Genomic DNA, 20,255 nt, shown 5'->3' on the forward strand with positions numbered 1-20,255 from the left:
CTTCTGGCCTTGTATACAATTTTAAATCTACCACAAAAATCCGAGCAAAATCAAATGATAATTATTTTGGATTAAAGAAAACCCAGGTTTTTTTACATTGTCAAATCATAAGTGCATGGCTTATTCAAACTTCTTACTTAAGTGTTATCAGCCACCCCAATGGAGACTCCATTGGGCGATTGCCCCTCGCCCGATAGCATTGTTATCATCCTGGGCCCGGTTGTATAAAGGTTGGATAACTCTATCCAAAGGATTAGTCGCTATCAAGCGGATAAGTGATCGCAAAACTTATGGTATTATCCACCGGAAAGAGATTTATTTAGCGGATAGTGTTATCCGACCTTCGGACAACAGGTGCCTGATGCATATCAGCCGTGCTAAAATTATTCTCGCTCATTGGCCATTGGACCGAGCCCCGTTAACCCATAATGTTTTGTATTAATCTAATTATGATCGAATAAAAAAGGAAGTACACTTTAGGTGTGTAAAGCAGAGAGTGATGCCATACTCTCGAGAAAGTGAAAAAAGAAAAGAAAAACAAACACTCAAACAAGCAGGATATGCATTCTGTTTCTTGCCTTTAGCTCTCAGGCCAGGTCTTTATTTATTATTACTGTTTTGTTTTTTTTTTTTGCCTTTTTTCACTTAGGAAGTGAAAATAAATTGCATCAAGAAGTGAGGTGCATTTATTCTACCAATCTACGCAATGTGATAATCCTTTATTCAGAGAGCGAAACACACGGCTCGAGACTCACGTTTTACGCATATGATACGCCACACACCTTACGATAGACTCAGCACGCATGACGCATGACACACGTTTTTTAGTGTTTCTTGTTTTACGTGAAGAATTATAATAGATAATTACTATTCCCGCGACGAGCTGACTAACAAACTTGTAAACTCTATCTCTTAGACTGTGCTATTCCATTAGGCTCTATGGCTTGGCGCTTGTTGATTTTGAATCTGGAATAAACTAGTTGGCTGCATTTGAATTTTTGTTTCTTTTTTGTTTTACTCCATCGGCATCACTTTTGGCTGGTTTCTGTCTTCCGTGGCAGGGAAAATCATGCCAATTCTTTGTTGCAGTCGATCTCGAATCTGCAGGTGAAGAAAAATAGAAAAATCAAGCAAATAATTGATTATAATAAATTCCCTTGGCAGATAACCCTGTTCATGCATGTAGTGTTCAAGAATGAAGTTTACGAGAGGTACCATTAATACATCGCATCATAATGATAATTAGCAGGTAATTTAGTCTTAAAAACGGAGTTGAAAACGCAAATTAGCCACCGTAAAAGGTAAAAAAGCTGACGTTTCGAGTTTGCTACACTCTCCCACCGACGCAGCACCACAATTTCTTAAGAAACTTACCCCTTTATTCATAATGATAATTAAGTTGATAGATTAATGATGATAACAAAACCAATAGCAGTTAAATTCGGTCTGTAATCATACGAGTTATCAACAAAATCGGATCCGGACGAACGCGAAGCGGGATATGGACACTCGTATACAGAAGGCAGTAGTAATATACTTACTCAGCTACAATAAGAGATATTTTTTTTGGTAGCTTAGTTTTTCATTTCATGGATTCATGTATAGGGAAATATTGCATCATTTCTTGGAAAATCTCACTTGAATGTTCCCAACGCAGTGCAGATACATTTTTTTTTGCTACCTTAGTTTTTTTCGGTCAAATACACGACCTTTATACATTATACACTAAGACTACCTTGTTTAGATAATTATCTTGATGGCGTGGATTCATTTATAGAGAAATATTGTATCATTTCTTGGAAAATCTCACCTGACTGTTCCTAACGCAATGAAGAAGAAAAATCAAGAAACCCTAATAAAGAAGAACGAACCTTAAATTATACGTCGTCATTTGGGAATATAACGCACCGATCAAAAGCTGAAATTTTTTATGTGATCGTGCTCTTCGGGATATACTTAAAAAACATTTATTATTACCCGCAAGGAATCAAAAGGTTGAGAAACTAACAAGCACAATTTTCAGTAAATAGCGAAAGTTTTGCTCAAGCCCAACCTTAGCCGTTGTCCCTGACACTTTCTCTCTCTTGCCAGGGATGGGTGATGGCTAAATGCCACGGAGACATTAGGAAAAAAACAAACAATAAAAAAATAACAACAACGACAAAACATAACAAAACAGAAAAAAACAAACAAACAAAAATAATAACAAATGGATGATTGTCTCTACCATGTGAGCGTTTAATGCACATAACGATATTCGTTAATCATGTCAGAGAAACAAGTATGAGCAATACACGAGATCTTCTTGGTCTGAATTGTGCCAACTTTACAAGCTTCAAGAAAATATGAATTGCAAAAATTTAAAAATGTAACATAAACAAACATAGCTACACAATGGTTTGAAACCTGAGTAGAGTTAAGGATGATAAAAATGTAGGTGAATGCTCTATGCACTGGTGACAAAAGGCCAAACAACCAAGTGAATCCCAGAAAAGGAAGCAAAATAACACATGTCCTTATCGCAAGTCTGAAAGTAGGAAGGAAATATGAAATGAGCCTATAAGAAAGCTTGTTTAACTAGATCAATTTTATTAACCGGTCGCTGTGTTTAGCTAGATACGTAGTTTCTTCACATTAAGCCTTAGCTGTGTGATTTTTTTTGTTAACTTCCAAAGCGGCTGTCTCCAACCAAGAGCATAACTGGGTATTGACAAACTGTCAGAGAAAACTGAGAAAACGCTAAGAGCTTACTTGAGATGGAAAGTTGACTCAAGGAAAGTAGCAATTTACTTAATACTACATAATCCCTTTAAAATCTCGGCCGTGTGAGCCACTATGCTCGAGAGTAGACATTACCCGGTTTAATAAGTGAATTCAAAATTGCATACTACATTATTCTTGAAGAAAGGTGTTTTAATAGAAATTTGATTTTGATAGACCTCGCTTACCGTGGAGTAACAGAACGAAAAACATCTTTCTTTATTTCTTTACCGAGCTCAAAACTTACCATCTCTCTAATTCCTATCTACATACATTATTCTTAATTAACAACGTTGCTCACCGTACGTGTTGAATAGTTCCCCTTTTTTGCTGCATTTTGGTCATTTCTCTGATGACTCGCACAAGAATCAGTATGTTCAGCTTAAAATGAAAACATCTCAATGACTGACAACGAACGAATTGGTGGGATACAGATAGGTAGAAAGAGGAACACAAGCAAACACTAGGACACAAATTTGCAGAATGACAGCCCATAGTAAATAGTGCTCAATAGAAAAACAAGGATGATAAATTGTAGTCCATTGATTGTAGTAGAGAACACTCCTTATCAAATATGGTTTTACTTACCACTTCAACTATTATCACAAACGCAACAAAAATCCAAATAAGATTGTTTGCAGAAGACATCCAGCAGCTATTAAAAAAATGAAAATGTCTTATAAAAAACCACAATTGGAGAGAAAATGGCAAAGGAATTTCAGGGTTTTTTTTATATCTATAAAGATTTCTCATTAACTGTTCATCGTCGACAAAGCTCTTGATTCCGTCTTTTCCTGCAGCGATACTCAAAGAAATAATGACCATTACTGCAGGAAAAACTGCAAGAGAAAAACAATAAGTAACTCGGAGTTGTGACAAGATACAACTGCAGACACTGAACACAGAGATGTGAGTATTGCTACTGAAACTTACCCCATGAAAAAGCATGATATATAGCCATCCGGTTTTTAATGTTGTAAACTTTCACAATAAACAAGTAAAGGTAAATTCCCTCCACCATCATCCAACAAAAAGCGGCCGTAAAAAAGTATTGCATCAGAGCCGCCACAGCGACACATGTAGCCTAAAGAATTGCCGATACAAAAACGCAGTTAAGAGCTTTGTGCTGCAATGGCAATAAACATCCGTGTTTGTCACTATATCGAGTAATTCAGGAAGTCCTGATTATGAGAAAATCATGATTGAAAGTGAGTGCCCGCCAAATGCTTGCCACCCGATAGGAGAGTCGTGGAAGTGCTTCATTATATTTTGTTATAGAACTGCAGGTCAGGGAACCATGATGAGTAATTTCTTGATCTCATGTAATAGATGACATCAGGACTAGCAAATATGAAAATGGTTGCATTATGAAATTGCTGCGTGGTTACACAGTTGTGCCGATTTTGAAGCATTCGTGGTTTCAGCCCGCTAAATTTGACAAGGCCGTCCATTGTATAAGTAGCAGAATATCTAGAATTGTAGCCAAACAACAACTGGATGATGATCATGATGAAAACAATGATAGAATCTAAAGAAGTGAAAGAAAGAGGAGATGAGACATGAGTCCATCAGCCATATTATTTCTAAAAAAAAAAGTCTTGCACCGCATAAATAGCGCATTGTCGTCTTTAGCAAACAGATCTTACGAATTCTTTTCATCAATGTTCTCATATTTAGCATCGTAAAACAAAAGATCATTTTTTTTTTGCCAAAAAATTATAATGGGTAAGTAAATGCTTGGTTAGTTAAGTATAAAAGAGCACAAACCGTGATTGTTGATTTGTTAATTCCAGCAAGAAAAATGACTTGCCCAGCTCCAAGAGATCCAGTCAGACTCACTCTTATTTGAGAGAGAGGTTGGTGCATATCACTGTAACAAGAAAAAGCGCTCAACGACGGAATAAGTTATCACCTAAATAATTATTAGGGAACATTGAAAAACAGCCCCTAATTTAAGTGGTGTTACACTTGTCAGTATTTTGACTTACCTTAGGAAAATGTAGGAGAACACAGTAATTGTTATTCCAATGAGGGAGAGAGCTAAGCCCATGTACGTAAGGATGTTCAATGTTTTTTGATGTGTTCCTGCTATCTGCTTTGCATGTGAATAGAATACGAAAAAACAAACCAAAAAAACAGCAATAACAAATAAAAAATTATGATGAAAGAAAAGAAAAAAGTACTATTTAAAAGTTGCATGAACGTAGTAGACACGAGAGACGCTCTCTCTTTGAACTCGATCACTGAAAGATTAAGTTCGTTTAGTTCTTAATTTTGCAAAGCAGAGCTTGTTTCAAAGTAGTTATCAGATAAACATCATTCTCTTAGTGTTATGACTTGAAGAGATGTCCAAACATTTTGAAAGTATGCGTCATTACTGGTGTTCTTTGCCTTTGTTACAGATGCAGCCGAGTGTTTCGTTAATTAAATTATGAAATTATGAGATCGAAAACATAGCAACAAACAAACAAACAAACAAACAAAAAACAAGTTAATATTTTTTCACATTATCATTACCGTTTGAGTACCATCGTACTCGAATAAAACCGCGAAGTGAGTCAAATGATTACAACTACACTCTGTTTCTTCTGAATTGCTCTCTGACGTTACCACATGGCAGCCCTCCCCAGACCAGCCGTCTGGACTGAAAAAGGTATGGTGAATGATCAATGCTGATTAACAGAAGAAGAGCTAAATATTCGATAGAACGAACCTGTTCTGTTCCGCTCTAGGATGGTCAGCCAATGAGAGTTAGGGTTAAAAATTTACTTTCAGCAGGTTTGATAAATTTTAAGTTTATAAAGGAAAGAGTTTAAACTTCATTTGGACTGTTACCTCTCTTCATTAAATTCATTCCAAAACACACACTGCCTTTTAGTATCAGTAGCCTGAAAAAGATAGCATATGGAAGTGAAAAGAAAATGTTTTATATGCGTATACAAAACCATTATTGATTGAAAAATAGCAATAAAATACAGTTAAAAAAAAAAACCTTGATATTTCTGAATCTCATGATGACATTCTGTTCCAATTGTTTCAGCATTGGATCCATCGTCACTGCTATTAGTTTTGAGTTAAGGCTCCTAAGTGCGAAGTCATTGTGAGGGTAAATTTACTGTGAAATGACTCATTTGGAGTTCATATTTGCATCAAATGGTTCAATTATTTTACCTTGTATTGTTGTCGATTCGAGTTGGTTTGAAGAGCGCATGTAGATCTGTGTATATGATACCCACCAGCAATGAACCTTAGAAGAAAAAAGAAAAACTCGGTTCAGTATTTATCTTTAATTTTTTAAACTTACTAATTCCAGTGAAACAAAAGTTAACGATTATTAAGTAGACAAAAGTGACCGAAAATCCATAACTATCTGTTATATATGTTTCTAATGAAAGTACGATCGAAAAAAAAAGATCCTTTTTTTCGGTAAGCGTGCCTAGTTGTTGATGTAAACGTTGACGGTTTTTACAAATAAAGGGAAAGGTGGAGATGAAACATTAGTGCCGCAACTGTGGCTTGTGTTTTGGAAACAAAGCAGTTGCCATACAAATGCCATGGAATTAGAGACTGGGAAACAAAATTGAGACAAACCGTTTCTTCCAACGATTCTTGAAGGTATTCTAATATATTCGACTTTTTGTGGTTCCACGAGGTAGAAATCTTGATTATTTCCGTGTGAAGCTCTCTGGAGAAGCAGAGCTATTCACAAAATAATAAAAAAATTAGATTGTGTTCATGAAATGTTACCTAGATTAGACAAACAAAGATACATCTAAGGTTAACATACCTAGTGTTTCGTAAACCCTGTAGATTTGTTGCATTGATTCACTGAGATGATGTTGCGCATACTTGAGAACAAAATCCTCAAAAGCCTTTGCAGTTTCAGATATCGATTTCACACGCTCCTCCCTTTTTTTTAAATTCACTTGCGTTTCAAGGTTGTGAATTCTCCTATACTCTTCGATAATGTCTTGGAAAAAATTGACTGCCTCCTAACAGTGAGAATGGAAGCAAGGGAATGAATAAATTAAGGAAAGAATCGGTGGCGGATTCACAGATAGATGAATAGGTGTTGAAACGGTCACTCTTTTATTTTTATTTGTCTTCCAAAACTACTGAGAGAGTCAGTAAAGAATGTTCAACTAACCTTCAAGCTGCTATTTTGCTGGACATCTACTTTGTAATAATAATAAATAATAATAATAATAACTTTATTTAAGTGTCAGCGTATTTAGCACTGCTGTGCTAATTGGGGACACTGTAAATGAGGAAACAAATATCGTAAATGAACAGAAACTCGTTAAAAACCCCAACTGGTAGGAGGCAGACCAGTTGGCTATTTACAAAGCGTGCAGGAGTTGAATTCGGGGCCACCGAAGACAAATCAACATAGTGGCAGGGAGGAGGACTTGAACCCGGGACCTCCGACTTACAAGTGCAGCGCCCTAACCACTAGGCCACGCTCGCCTCCACGAAGGTAGAAACAAAATCCTTAGCCTACCATGAAGAAAACTGATGTTAAGCACGTGATCTTAATCTAATAACACCTTTGTTTCCTTTTGCGGAAATGACTGAAACTATGCTCTCACAATACATACTGAAGTTAAGCCCATGATCTTAATTTAATAACAGTTTGTTTCCTTTTGTGGAAATGCTCTCTTGATACAGCTCGTAAAAGGTTAATTTATATTACTATTAGTTTATTTATCATACGCGCCGTCGAATTTCGATATTTATCTACAGGGCTAAGTCTTTTAGACCCAAAGGAAAATAGAGTTTTCTGCAGATGAAACCTTTTTAATCCTACAGCTTCCAAATAAGATTTATGTATAGATTTAAACCAATAAATGTCAGAAACGACAAAAATGAAATTAAAAAAGGGCATAAACAAAAGCAAAAAAGAATTAATAAATAATTTAATAATGAATTGCATACCAATTTTTCTGTCATAGAGCTGATCTTTGGTGCCTCTGGTGTAACTGCCGTGGATGAATCTGATGACTTATTAAAACCTGTTTATAACATGCCAACAGAAGCAAATAGTTTAAATTCATTTAGAGGCTACCCCTAGACAGCAGCCATAGAATATCAGTAGGCATGCAGAAATAGGTGAGCTCCGTTACTTACTCTCTGTGGTCTTAACTAGAATATGAGAAGTTGTAGAACCTTGGATAAATTCTCCTTGAGGAGTAGTGACATCAGTTGCTACAGCTTTTTTGGTAGACCCATCAGTTGAAGAGGCCTCGGTTTTCGCCGCCTGTGTAGTAGGCTGATGTGGGATACAACTAGAACTACAACTGGTATTGCATCCCCCTTTACTCAAACATTTAATTTGGCACTCTTTTGCGTTGCATATTTGCCTGCAGCTAGTTCCATTGCAAGTAAGACGGCATGAACTCTGAGCATTGCAAGACTGTGTACAACTTCGCCCACTGCAAATTAGATTACAAGCGCCAGAATTGCAATTCTGTCAACATGTCTGTCCACTGCATGTCAAATTGCAAAACTTTGCAGAGTTGCAGCTCTGGGAGCATGTGCTTTTGTGGCATACTCTACTGTATTCATCTTTTTTAACACAATTCTGGGTGCAGCTGTTTTTTTTTTCGTAGTCACATGTCATGCTTTTTACATTCGTAGCTCTTATGACGATTACTGCAATAAAAAAGTGAGATAAAGTTAACAGACAAAAACTGATTAAAAAAATCGTTTCCAACGTATTTTGATCTAATATTAGACTTGCTGATTGTTTGTTTGGAATCCTTCCGGTACCAAAAATAAGTATTTTCTTCGGGTTACTTTTTCCATTAGCAAAGATTCCTCAACGTGAGCAGCAAATGGTTTAACCGTAAATAAATAACATTTGGCCGAATTTTAAAACTCCGTTTTGCTGCATATGGAAATATACTCCTGGTAGAAGAATGGCGGGTCAATTTCTTCAGCTGTTAGAAAGTGATTCCTTAACTAAATAATCATGATCATCTCGCCATTAAAACTGCGGCATTAAAAGGTAATAATGAGCTGGAGATTTTCCAAATGAATTTGCGCAAAATTAGTGTTATAAAATTGACTTTCCTCTTTCTTTAGTCTTTGGAGACAGAAAATTGTTGCTTTTGTTTTGTTGTTGCTGTTGTCGTTATTGTTTTTTTTTTTTAAGTCTTGGCTAGTACAGTAGCTGCAAAGTTTAGCCGCAGTTAACTGAATGCAAGAACCTCGTGGGGAGATAAGTACCCCTGTGGTCTACACTCCTTTATTAAAACTCCTTTAGCAGCCCTTATATAAAGAAAAACAAAATCGATATTATATATTTTTTTTTCCTATGGAGTGTTTTTCAAATATAGAATTATTCAGAACTTGTGGAATAGTGTTAAACCGAGTTATCAGTTGAAAACACGGCTTTCTTTTCCCAGGTGGATGCAAAATTGAAAACAAATCTTTTCTGGCTAAATGGAAGAAATATTTAATTAACCGTAAAGCTTTCGATGCAGGAGTCCTATGTTTACTTTTTAAAAGTGAATTTAAATTATCCATCGAACTAGCTTCTAAGCCATGACGTCTTTTTTTTTTTTAATTTTAACTCAGAAACGAAAAGAAAATATTCCGATCAACATTTTTCCACTAAAAATTAAAATATGCGTTTGTTTTTTTCCTCTCTGAGTTATAGTGTGACTAGATTGCTCAAAAACTGAGCACTTTCGAAACCAGGTGGTCGTTTAGTTTGCTCCTCGAAGTGAAATAGGTCGCTGGTCTCAGACATACAGAGAAATTTACGAAATATTTCGTGAAAAATAACGGAAAGAAGAAAAAATGCGTTATTTCATACTCAATGCCTACATACTAACTTTGGCTCAAAATGATTTAAAGAAAGACGAAAACCGTTAATGTTTCGCTCGCATCAACGCAGCTTAGCAAGCTCGAAACTGTCGCGAAAAGAAAAATTTTGCTCAAACCCAGGTCGTAGCATTCACTCTAGGCATGAAGTGATAGAATTTATAACACTTACAACGTATAATCACGCTTAACACTTACCTAGTGTGACGAGAAACATAATGGCTCCCATCGATTTTCTGACATCAGTTTTCATAATTGTTAAATCCCTTACCGCTTCAATGGTTATTTGTTTATATATCGGCGACGTCGCTGGTTTCTTTGCTTTTAATGATTCCCCGAAATCGCTACTTTTTTGTTTTTGTTTTCCTTTTTTTGAGCCTCTTTAACATTTATATGACAAAATTCAAATGCTATTTTGAACGCGTGGAAAATGTAGGAACTGTATTAAATTAATATTCACGAAACTTCAATGTCAATTGACATCATGCCATTAGGTAAAGGAACTGACAAAAATTAAAGAAGAGATTGTCTTTAATAAACCGCTTTTGTCTTTTGAGTTTAGCAAGTAGATCTCCTTTAAACTGATTCTTTTTGTGTTTTGTTTTTTGTTTTTTTACTTTTTTCGTTTTTTGTTTCAAATAAACCAGGGATTCTAGTATGCAGTATAATAAGACAACCAGGAACAAAAATTGCAAGGTCACATTGTGAATCTATATCAAATATAATTCCTAGACTGATTTAAAAAATGAGAGTGTAAGTTTTCCTCTTTTTATAAACCGAAAATAAATTGCTTGGACATAAGAATTGGATGAAGAAAAACGTCTAGTACAATAATTAAAAAAAAAAAGGAAGCCTTCGTTGACGAACATATTTGGCTTTACCATATCATTGCTGTCATATATTATTGTCAAACTATTAAATGACTGTGAATATATAAAAATCATATATGTGAACTGCGGTCAAGGACGTGGATATGAAAGCGATCTTCGCAGTAATGGACACTTCTTGAGCAGTAGTGAAAATAAGTCCTAAAAAAAATAGGACCTGTACTGCTAAAATAATGTTTAATAAACTAATATTAATATGAATTAACCTTTTACGAGCGGTATCAAGAGAGCATTTCCACAAAAGGAAACAAACTGTTATTAAATTAAGATCATGTGCTTAACTTCATTATGTATTGTGAGGGCATAATTTAAGTCATTTCTGCAAAAGGAAACAAACTGTGTTATAATATTAAGGTCATGTGCTTAACATCAGTTTTCTTCATGGTAGGCTAAGGATTTTGTTTCCACCTGAAACGAAGTAGATGTCCAGCAAAATAGCAGCTTGCAGGTTAGTTGAACATTCTTTACTGACTCTCGGTAGTTTTGGTAATATTACTGCGAGGATCGCTTTCATATTCATATCATATTATTGTCTATCAACTTTTGCGGCAATCAACTGATAAAAGTAAAGATGAGATACGTAAGACGCGCGCGAGACGGTCAAACAACGAGTCCCGCTGTTAGTGCAATAGTTTATCTGACCGATTTTCGCTTTTATTGGCCTCACTCCAGATCAAAGTTACAATTCCTGTACTTATATCAATATCCAAAATTTTACCTATCGGATTTGTAATACAACATTATTTTACGTGCCCATTCTAGGATCCATTTTATGATGATTTCCTAATATGTTTTGTGGCTCAAGGGTTTCTAGAAGTCAAGTGCGAAAAGAGCGTTTAAGAATACATATTTTAAAGCAAATGGGGTAACCTACCAAGCACATAAAATGCTAAACTTCCGTTTCTATTCCCTTGTAGAGTAAATCAATCCAGATGGCGAGGATCCGGAATTAAGAGAACACATGATGAAATGAGCAATGTTAAAGGGCCAAGCTCAACCAGGGTGCATTGCAGGGGTTGTGGCCATCTTCAGCATTTTCTGTATTATTCGCCTGAGCCTTTGCATTCGTGATCAAGAACCGGCTCTTTTAAACCTCAAAAAGTGTCTTTTATTGTCTATTATCTATTTGCTACAAAAATAAGGAATTTTGGAGGCAAGTCAAACAGCACTTCGGCACTTGGGAGACCAACAGAAGGAGAAACGTAAACAATCGATTGCAAGCCTAATACCATGTAAGTTTTTGAGTGACATTTCTCTCCCAGTGAGATCAAATTTAGCAATACATTTATGTAAAATTCCATCTTGGTATCCTATAATCTTTAAGCGTATTTTGAACCACTTTATGTTTTGAAGCGTGACGAATTTAATCATAGAGAGACGTCACACTTCTCTTTCAATGAATCCTTTCTTTGCACCTGAGGTATGATACGAATAAACATTTAAGTATTGAAAGATCTTCGTCTCTCTGTGATGCGGTTAGAAGTCAACTGTCGATTCCCTGATAAACATCTTTCTTCCGAGCACTTTTGCGTCCAAGAATATAAATTCTGATTCTGATATTTCAACCGTGGATAATGTTCGTATCGTGGTACAATTTACAGAATGTGGCTGTCTACTCGCATTAAAAATTTTACCACTTTGTCTTTGGTTCTGTTCCACAGACGAAAAAAGTCGTTATCATACCTCTTTCTAAGTAGGGGTTTAGTTTTGCTCTGAGTGTTATTACCCTTTTTCTATTTTTGCAATTTAAAAATAATATATATATATGTATATATATATATATATATATATATATATATATATATATATATACATATCGGCAAAAACTACCGCTGTGGTTAAACTTTATGCCTTTCCGTGAGTTTGTGAAGAAAAAAAAATCGAGTATTAAGTCCCCGGATAATAACATTCACAAAGCCGCTCAAAACGCATTGGTTGAGTCTGGCCCCTTTAAAGAGTATCGAGCTATCAATCATAAAACATTTCTAATTCTATAAACGACTGTTTCATAACGACTTTTTTACCATAAGTGATCATAACCGTGATATATACATTACACAAGTCGGTGAAAAAGTTATGTTGGTTGTTCAGTAAAGGCGGGATCAAAGGGCTGAACATCAATTCTTCTCACTTTTGCCGCGTCCCTTTAATAACCTGGGATATTCTCTTGTCAGATTTAAGGCCAGTTTTGGCTGGAAAGATGATGTTCAACTTCCTTTTTAACCGTTCTTTTATCTACGAAAGTAAAAAAATATATTATAACAATAAAAAAGAAGAGAGAAAAATGAACTACCTCAATTTATGTACTTTTTTTTGTTTTCACCATTTTGTCTCTATAAAATATACGTTGCCAGTCGTCTTTTCTTAGTTATGAGACGCTGAGTTTAAGTCAGGAAAGGGAAGCGTTGGTAAAATAGATGTGACAATGATGAGTATAATATATGATAATAATACTCATAATAATAATAATTATAATGATAATGATAAATCCATTTACGCCCAAATTGTCAGTTACCTGAGTGTTTCGCACACAGTGAAAAAGAAACATCAGGAATCCCTGTAAAACAAAATTTGTAAACGTGAGCTGTAATTACAGTTGATATCTTAAATATATTTTTTTGTGCTTTTCCTTTGCTAGGGTAACACTTTTCAACGCCTACTTGATGGAAAATAGAGATGGTTGTGTTTACCCGAGTCGAACTTAAGACCGTATGTATGTAGGCGCAAATTTTATCTTCCGAGGAAAGGAGACCAAAAAGCCACGTAAAGCCTAATAAGGGAGTCATCATCGCGCATGTCTTGATGCAAAGTCTGCAGAGTAAACGTAAAACAACTCAATTCTTTAAAAACTAGGTGAATAGAATATTCAATCAGAAATCGATGAAAAACGTAAATTCTAAATATAATTTGTTTGTTTCTTTTTTCGTTTGGCTGTTTGCTTAATTCTTGTTTAACCTTCTGATAATTTCATCTCATACCGTAACTGATGATTTTCCCCCGTAGATTGCATTCTGATCATTTCTCTGATGACTCTTGCCAGGACTAACACATTAATCTAGATAAAGAATATGGACTACGTCACTTTGTTAGCATTTAGTTGGACCCCTTGCCATTTTTTCGGGAATGTGTAGACATTTGTTACTGACAAGCTTAATAACTATCACGAGACTGTTATCGGCATCGACGTTTCTTCCTTTTGCGCGGACTTCATCGTTAGATTCAGGGGAGTTTGCAAGAATGTGAAATGCCCACTTACGAGAGCTAATTGGTTAGTTTCCACCTGTTAGTATCGGTTACAAAAGGTTAAAGAATACACGGTTTTTGAGTATATCTACAACTATTTAATACAAATTCCTTTGATATTCATAAACATGCTACTTACGATTTCCACCGCCAAAACAAAGGCAGCAAAAATCAAAATCAGATGGTTAGCCTGGGACAACCAACAGCTTGCAAGTAACAAATTTGAGCATTAGTCATAAAAGCTTCAGTCTATGCTCGGCTTCGTTGAGCCGGCGACGTATTCTATGTCATGAATAATCACCTAGAGTAGTTGAAATAAAGATTTTCAGAAGTTCAATGCTTACTATTTCTCGCTGACAAAGCTATGAATACCATCTTTTGCTGAGGCAATTATCAGGGAGATGCTGACCATAAATGCATAATAAAAGATATCACTCAAATTAAACTTTCGTTTGATAGTGGAAAGGAACTTCAAAAAACTCACTCCAGGAAAAAAAGTGATAGATAACCGTTCTTCCATCGAAATTGTACACCTTCACAACGAAGAAGTAGAGAAAAATTCCCTCGATCAGCATCCAACAGAAAGCTGCGATAAGGAAGTAAAGCATTAAGGCAGCTACTGCAACACATACACCCTATGGATCGAGAAGTACCTGGGTTTTTAGGAACTAACTAACTTTTAACGACAAAGTGCAGAAACAAATAAGATCAACCATCAAGATAATATACATCTATAACGATGATACAAATAAAAAAAGAAATGAAATAATAATTTTAAAAAACTTTCTCGCGTTGTGCAACCGTATTGTTTTCTTCATGCTAAGGCAATCATTTGCAGGGAATGGATAATGCAGTGGCGATTTTAGTTGGTCTTAAAACGAAGTGCTTACCTCGTCTCCTTTAGCATTAATACCAGCCAGAAAAATAATCTGACCAGTTCCCAGATAAGCAGCGAGACTCAGCCTTACTTGGGAGAGGGGTTGACGCACTTCGCTGTAGATAAAAGAAATGCAAAAAAGCAACCGCTGATACATTTTTTTAGAAAAAAAAGGCAATGAAATAGTCTATTTTTGGAAGGATTCGGAGTAATATGTTAGGAATGCTATAAAACAAATTCCCCTACGTGAAAAGAGCATAGGAAATTATTGTAAGAATTATTCCGATTATGGACAGGGTCAGTCCAACGTAGGTAAGAGTCGTCCGAATCTTCTCATCAGTTTTGTGATCGGTGACATAGCCTGCAAATAGACAAAAATGCAATGGCAACAATGATGACCACAGTGGTGGCGATTGAGTGGGTTGTGGCCTCACAGATTCGGATTGTAAAGATTTGTCTGCAGTTGTGGTTAAGGACAATGATGGTGCAGCTGACATCGATGCAAATAACGCCAAAACCAAAAAAAAAAGATTACTGAAGAAATGTTCTCAGAAACAACTTTTTTCCCATACGGTTTATTTATACTACATTTTAATTTCAATTTATATTCATTAAAATAAATTAGTTCAATTGTTTTCTTATCTCTAAAATTGTCTTCCTGCGTCTTACAATTTTATCCTGATTGTCAGAAACTCCATAAGTTCCGCTATGAGAGCAGTTTTAAGTGTACCAAACGTGAACACATAGGTAACATTCGCATTACGGTTAATGAGCACTTTTTGCGTGCCTTTTACCTAGTTCAATTTTAAAAATAAAGACTACTTTTGTTTTTCCTTTGGGAATTTCGCAAATGTAAGCCAATTTCTCAGAGCCATTGGTGCCACAAAATAGGCCCTGGTCGCCATTAATAAACGGCTTGCATGTATGAGCCACAGTTCCCTTACACTTTGGCTCTCCTGCCCATTTAGACATATTCACCAGTTTTCCATTCACCCAAGTCCAATTTTTTCTAAGCCAAGTACCATGCATCACAATGATGATAATTTTGACGAGCCCAATCACGTGGAGAACAGCAGGACTCAATGCTGCGATTTTGAATCTCGCTAAGGACGAAGTTCCCTTCTTCTTCGGTTTCAATGGAAACTAGGTCTCCTCCTTGACTTTGGGAGATGTCTCTGTCCGTTGTCAAATTGCTCCTTTATTCGTAAATATATACCAAGAGTTTCGAAAAGAAATATTTGGGCATTCTATGAAATAAAAACAATGATGATAAAAATAAAAATGACCACAATGATGGTAGAAAAAGGAAAATCACAAGGACAATCAAGGATACAATGGCCAATAGATCGGCGTGTCTTTATTGATGTTATAATTATTGGCGTTATGATCATCAATATTAATTTCTCACTGGCATTATAATTGGCATTATCATTGTTATTGTAAATTCTTTAGCGTTTGTTTATCAGTGTCATTTAAGAACGCGTTTACACTTATGTGTACTCGTTTGAAAACGGATGCTTTTCAATGCGTTTTGGCCTTCCGTTTGCAATAAAATACTTAAAAACGGAGGCGTTATCAAATGAAAGAATGGATCCGAAACTCTATCAAAAGTGGAAACGACAGTCAAAAACAGAGCCTTTGAAAACAAAGACGTCATAGTGTCATGCAACCTCTTTTTCACACATCCTGTCTTAAATTCAAAACAAATGTGGTGCACGGACATATGGATATGTGGAGCTTGATATTGTGTTCGATCAAGCGTGCACAGATTGACAGGTAAGTGCGTCAAAAACGCTATAAACCTGCTAGCGTGGACCCAAAGAAAACGATGCGTTTTTTTTATAAGACGAAAGCGGAGTGTTTTGAAATGCATCAGTTTGGACGGGGTCTAATACACTCTTCTTCATCACTGCGTCCGCGATATCTGATCTACTGTTTTGAATTATTTCACTCTAAATCAGGTTAGACGATTTTTGAGTTCCTGTCTTTTTTTTCCTTTTTGTTTTGCTTTTTTGTTTTGTTTGGTTTGTTTATTTGTTTGTTTGTTTTAACATTGTTAGGGTCAAGGTTGACTAAAAGCCTGCACTACCCTCGTTACCTTTCTGAAAAGGTTTCAAAAAAATTAATTCAGATGCAATGTAAGTTATCATAATTTTTAATTGCCTGTTCATCATAAAATTAGTCATCGTCTGCGTAAAAGTTGCGTGAAGTTGTGCACATTGTGCAAGCAGTATCTTAATTTTTGGAAAATTAATCTACAATAGAAATTTTCATCAAATCGGTTGTGGGAACGTACGTGCCAGCATGCGATGTATTTTATCGGTTGGAAGTTTTTTTACCTTGCGCCATTTCACAAATGAAGGCCGTGCTATCTCCCTTAGCGATAACGTCAAGGCTTCCATTCTTAGTTATTTCCGCATGACTTTCGCTAACTATTGCAACAGAGTCTCGCCTTTTTAAAGTATCTAGTTGTTTTCCACTTTTCCAAGTCCAAGCCCTGCCTTTCTTCTCTAAGCCAATGTGCCACGAACCAGTATTCCAAAAAGAACGTTTTTTAATTTCATGATTGATAAACTGCCATTCTTCTTCGGTTTCGATAGAAACAAGGTCACCTCCCTGATGTTTGCAGACTTTCCTGTTCTTCTGCCAACTTCTTCCCCATTTCGAAAAATATATACCAGGAATAATTGAAGCATGTGTCCTGGCATTCTACGACAAAATAAATAAATAAATAAATACACCAAAATATTTAAATTATCTTGATGATAAAAATAGTGATAGTGTTGATGATGATAATGGAGGCGAAGACTATTGATTATCATATTAACAATATTATTCATGAGAAAAATGAGCATAAAACATTTACCTCCCATTGAACCATTGAAATGAATCTTACCATTGAAATGAATCTAGGCTTAGAGAATGGAAATTGGGGAGATCTGGGTGGTGGTGATGTTATTCTTTAACTTTGATGTTTTGTCCCAACTCGCGTTTAGAATCATAAGGTGATTGATGTATTTTCAATTGGCAGTCAATAACTAATAATTCTTATAGATCAGTCGGAATTTCCCCTTTTCTAATTTCTGTCTTAGGTACGTTAATGTTCAATTTGGGGCTGTCTCACCTGTTCCTTCCCATTGCATCATTAGAGTGACTGCAGAAGAGAAATAAATTAAACATGTGCATTGACCTTTTGTAGCAATAATATCATTTGAAACAAATAGAAAAAAGGTTTCTCGATTTCAAGTCAAACCATCACTAATAGATTGATTAAAGTGAGCGGATGGACTCTTACAAGTCTGGCAAGACAGGCTCATCTCTCCTGCTCGGGTAGCCAATTACAACACAGGATTCGCTTTGTATCGCCTAAAGGCGCTGCGGGCTGTATAATAAGCTGCGATGTTATTCATTGTTTGCCTAAGCGCTAATTCAAAAGTTATTTATTATTTTTGCGTCGTTGGAGAAAAAGAAATAAACTTTACTGCTTATAGTCTTGTAATTCTTCGAGGCTCAAAATGTTGAAAGGATCCTCTGATGTCTAGCCCATACAAAGAAATTGCGATAAGAGAAGCCTGAAAAAAAATGTCCGGCTTTAAGGTGGTTCAGTTGAATAGTAGTAAGAATTGGAGTGCATCAGAGCCAGTTTGGCCCCAAAACAGTCTCAATGGATTAAAAGGTTAATTAAACGTTTTTAAGCTGAACTGAATTCAAAGTTTATTAATTAAAATTTTGAAGCCATACATTCATTGAAAAATTAAATTATCGCATTCGACGAATGATGGCATACTGCTGCAGCCATGAGATTGATGCAAAATTTAAACATTGTAATGTACATTTTTTCTTTTTCTAAGTAGAGTGGAATTCGTTTATTTCTACGAGGTATTGATGTCCGCTTTGGAAAAACCCGTTTTATAAAGCAAGAAAAGTAATAAAATATGATAATAAATAAAATTAGAGGACGAAGGCTCTTAATCAAAAAGAAAACTAATCGACAAACCTGCCACATGTCTATATCTACAGCTGACGGTATCCATTCCTCGTGCAAGACTTTCTTCTGTATATCACACTCAATGTTTTCTTTGAAGCATGGCTTCTAAATGAGCTCGAACGAAACTTCTTTTTTGTTTAGCAAAATACTTTTCATTTCGTCTGATGAAATTTCTTTCGTATTTTATTCATCGAACAACGAATTTTGTTTGGCGCTCAATAGATTTCTTTGTATTTCCCCGGTGACATGCTGTGAAGGTAGGTTCAGAGGATAGTGACTGGGCTTTTGTGTTTCTTCGAAGCCAAATATCGGTGCTATAAACTGTTTTGCTGACCGTCGGGACAGAGCACCAATTATGGATAACAATGACGACTTCATTTTTGAAACTGCATAAGTATTATTATAAAAGTCATCTTGTCAAATTCTTTCAAATCATTTGCATCGTATTGAGGCGAAAATAAAATTTAAAAACACATTTACACACGTCACCTGCATAATTTGTTACTTTATACCTTACTTATTCATTCATTTGTTCTCAATTTAAACGTGTTTTGTTATCAAGAAGCTGAATAAGCTCCCAATGACATATCCCTTTCAGGTTTAATTTTGGCATGGGCCGCTGGCTGTCCCGCTTCCTCAATTTCTTAATCATAGCATTTACTACCAATTTTACATTCACAAAGCATAACCAATCGATGTAGTAAGGGTTGCACTTACTCAGTGAACAAAGGGCTGTGACCATTTTTACCAGATTGAAGCCCTTTCATCGCATCATTCAACATGAGATTTCGTCAGCAGCTGTCAGTATGTTTGTTTTGATTCGCGACTTGGTGGCATCTATTCTGCTTCAGATGTGTCGGTGTATTTCAAAAACCTTTGTAGGAGGCCGAGCATAATGCACATGAAAACACTTGATCGTTTCTTGATGACGTAAGTCAAATTTATTTTTCCTTTATAAACGCACCAATAAGTCTAAAGGATTTTTGGACCAGGTGCGGAAAGATGTTTTTGCGCAAAAAAAACAAAAAAATTGAGACGAGAAAGAACTTTCTTAATTTTACCTCTCGTAATAGTGCAGATGATGTAGTATTTTTTAACTCTTAAGGACGATTTTAAAGAGTATAAAAAAATTTAAAAAAACCAAAGAAAGAAAAGGCATGCGGAAAATATATCATAACAACGCATAACATCCTCAGCTCCACTCTGTTTATTGTGAGGGCTGAAAATCATTCATTTACATCACAGCACTCCTATGAGATCCTCACGTATGCTTCAAAATTGATCTTGCTCGGGCCGCCACAAAGTTAGCATTGCGTGATTTACAAACTTTTCCTGTGCTCTCTCAACATCCCAAGTGATTTATTACGCGTGTTAACCGATAAAAAAAAGATTTATTGCTTAAACAGTGTAAGTTTATGAGAGTTTATATGGAGGTATTATTATTTCTGTCCGAAAGCCGTTGTAAGGGTAAAAAGCTCGAGTCTCGCCAAAAGAACAATGATTTATGTTCTAAAAAGAACTTTCGTACTCATTCAATAAATTCATCGATAACAAGACTAATCCCCATATCTGACAAAATTTTGTCAACATTTTTTTTTCCGCTAGGGTTAATTTTCTGACAGCATTACGTTTCCCCAATTTTGATCCTCTTCCCGGTTTGGCAGTATCAGGT

The 20,255-nt window shown here is 35.7% G+C and overlaps 1 protein-coding gene and 2 long non-coding RNA genes across 3 annotated transcripts; all 3 read right to left on the bottom strand.

The window, feature by feature from the left end:
* Window positions 1-108: 108 nt before the first annotated feature.
* LOC113674189 (adhesion G protein-coupled receptor L4) lies at window positions 109-6,746 on the bottom strand. The gene is made up of 15 exons (XM_089213959.1): window positions 6,548-6,746; window positions 6,352-6,459; window positions 5,932-6,007; window positions 5,753-5,843; window positions 5,596-5,648; window positions 5,278-5,404; window positions 4,749-4,855; window positions 4,528-4,630; window positions 3,694-3,844; window positions 3,518-3,599; window positions 3,349-3,415; window positions 3,062-3,141; window positions 2,407-2,527; window positions 1,811-1,852; window positions 109-1,101 (listed from the first exon to the last, which is right to left on the bottom strand). The coding sequence occupies exons 1-15, from the start codon at window positions 6,579-6,581 to the stop codon at window positions 1,015-1,017; spliced, it is 1,329 nt and encodes a 442-aa protein (XP_089070085.1). The 5' UTR covers window positions 6,582-6,746; the 3' UTR covers window positions 109-1,014.
* A 911-nt stretch (window positions 6,747-7,657) lies between these two features.
* On the bottom strand, window positions 7,658-10,019 carry LOC149051355 (uncharacterized). The gene is made up of 3 exons (XR_016188977.1): window positions 9,787-10,019; window positions 7,888-8,412; window positions 7,658-7,772 (listed from the first exon to the last, which is right to left on the bottom strand). It is a non-coding gene; the product is annotated as an uncharacterized LOC149051355 (long non-coding RNA).
* Window positions 10,020-12,572: 2,553 nt separating this feature from the next.
* LOC113674192 (uncharacterized) lies at window positions 12,573-13,583 on the bottom strand. Its single transcript, XR_016188978.1, has 3 exons — window positions 13,454-13,583; window positions 12,991-13,032; window positions 12,573-12,710 (listed from the first exon to the last, which is right to left on the bottom strand). It is a non-coding gene; the product is annotated as an uncharacterized LOC113674192 (long non-coding RNA).
* Between the last annotated feature and the right edge of the window lie 6,672 nt (window positions 13,584-20,255).

Source organism: Pocillopora damicornis, chromosome 1 (genome assembly GCF_964200805.1).
Source record: "Pocillopora damicornis chromosome 1, jaPocDami1.2, whole genome shotgun sequence".
NCBI classification, from domain to species: Eukaryota; Metazoa; Cnidaria; class Anthozoa; order Scleractinia; family Pocilloporidae; genus Pocillopora; species Pocillopora damicornis.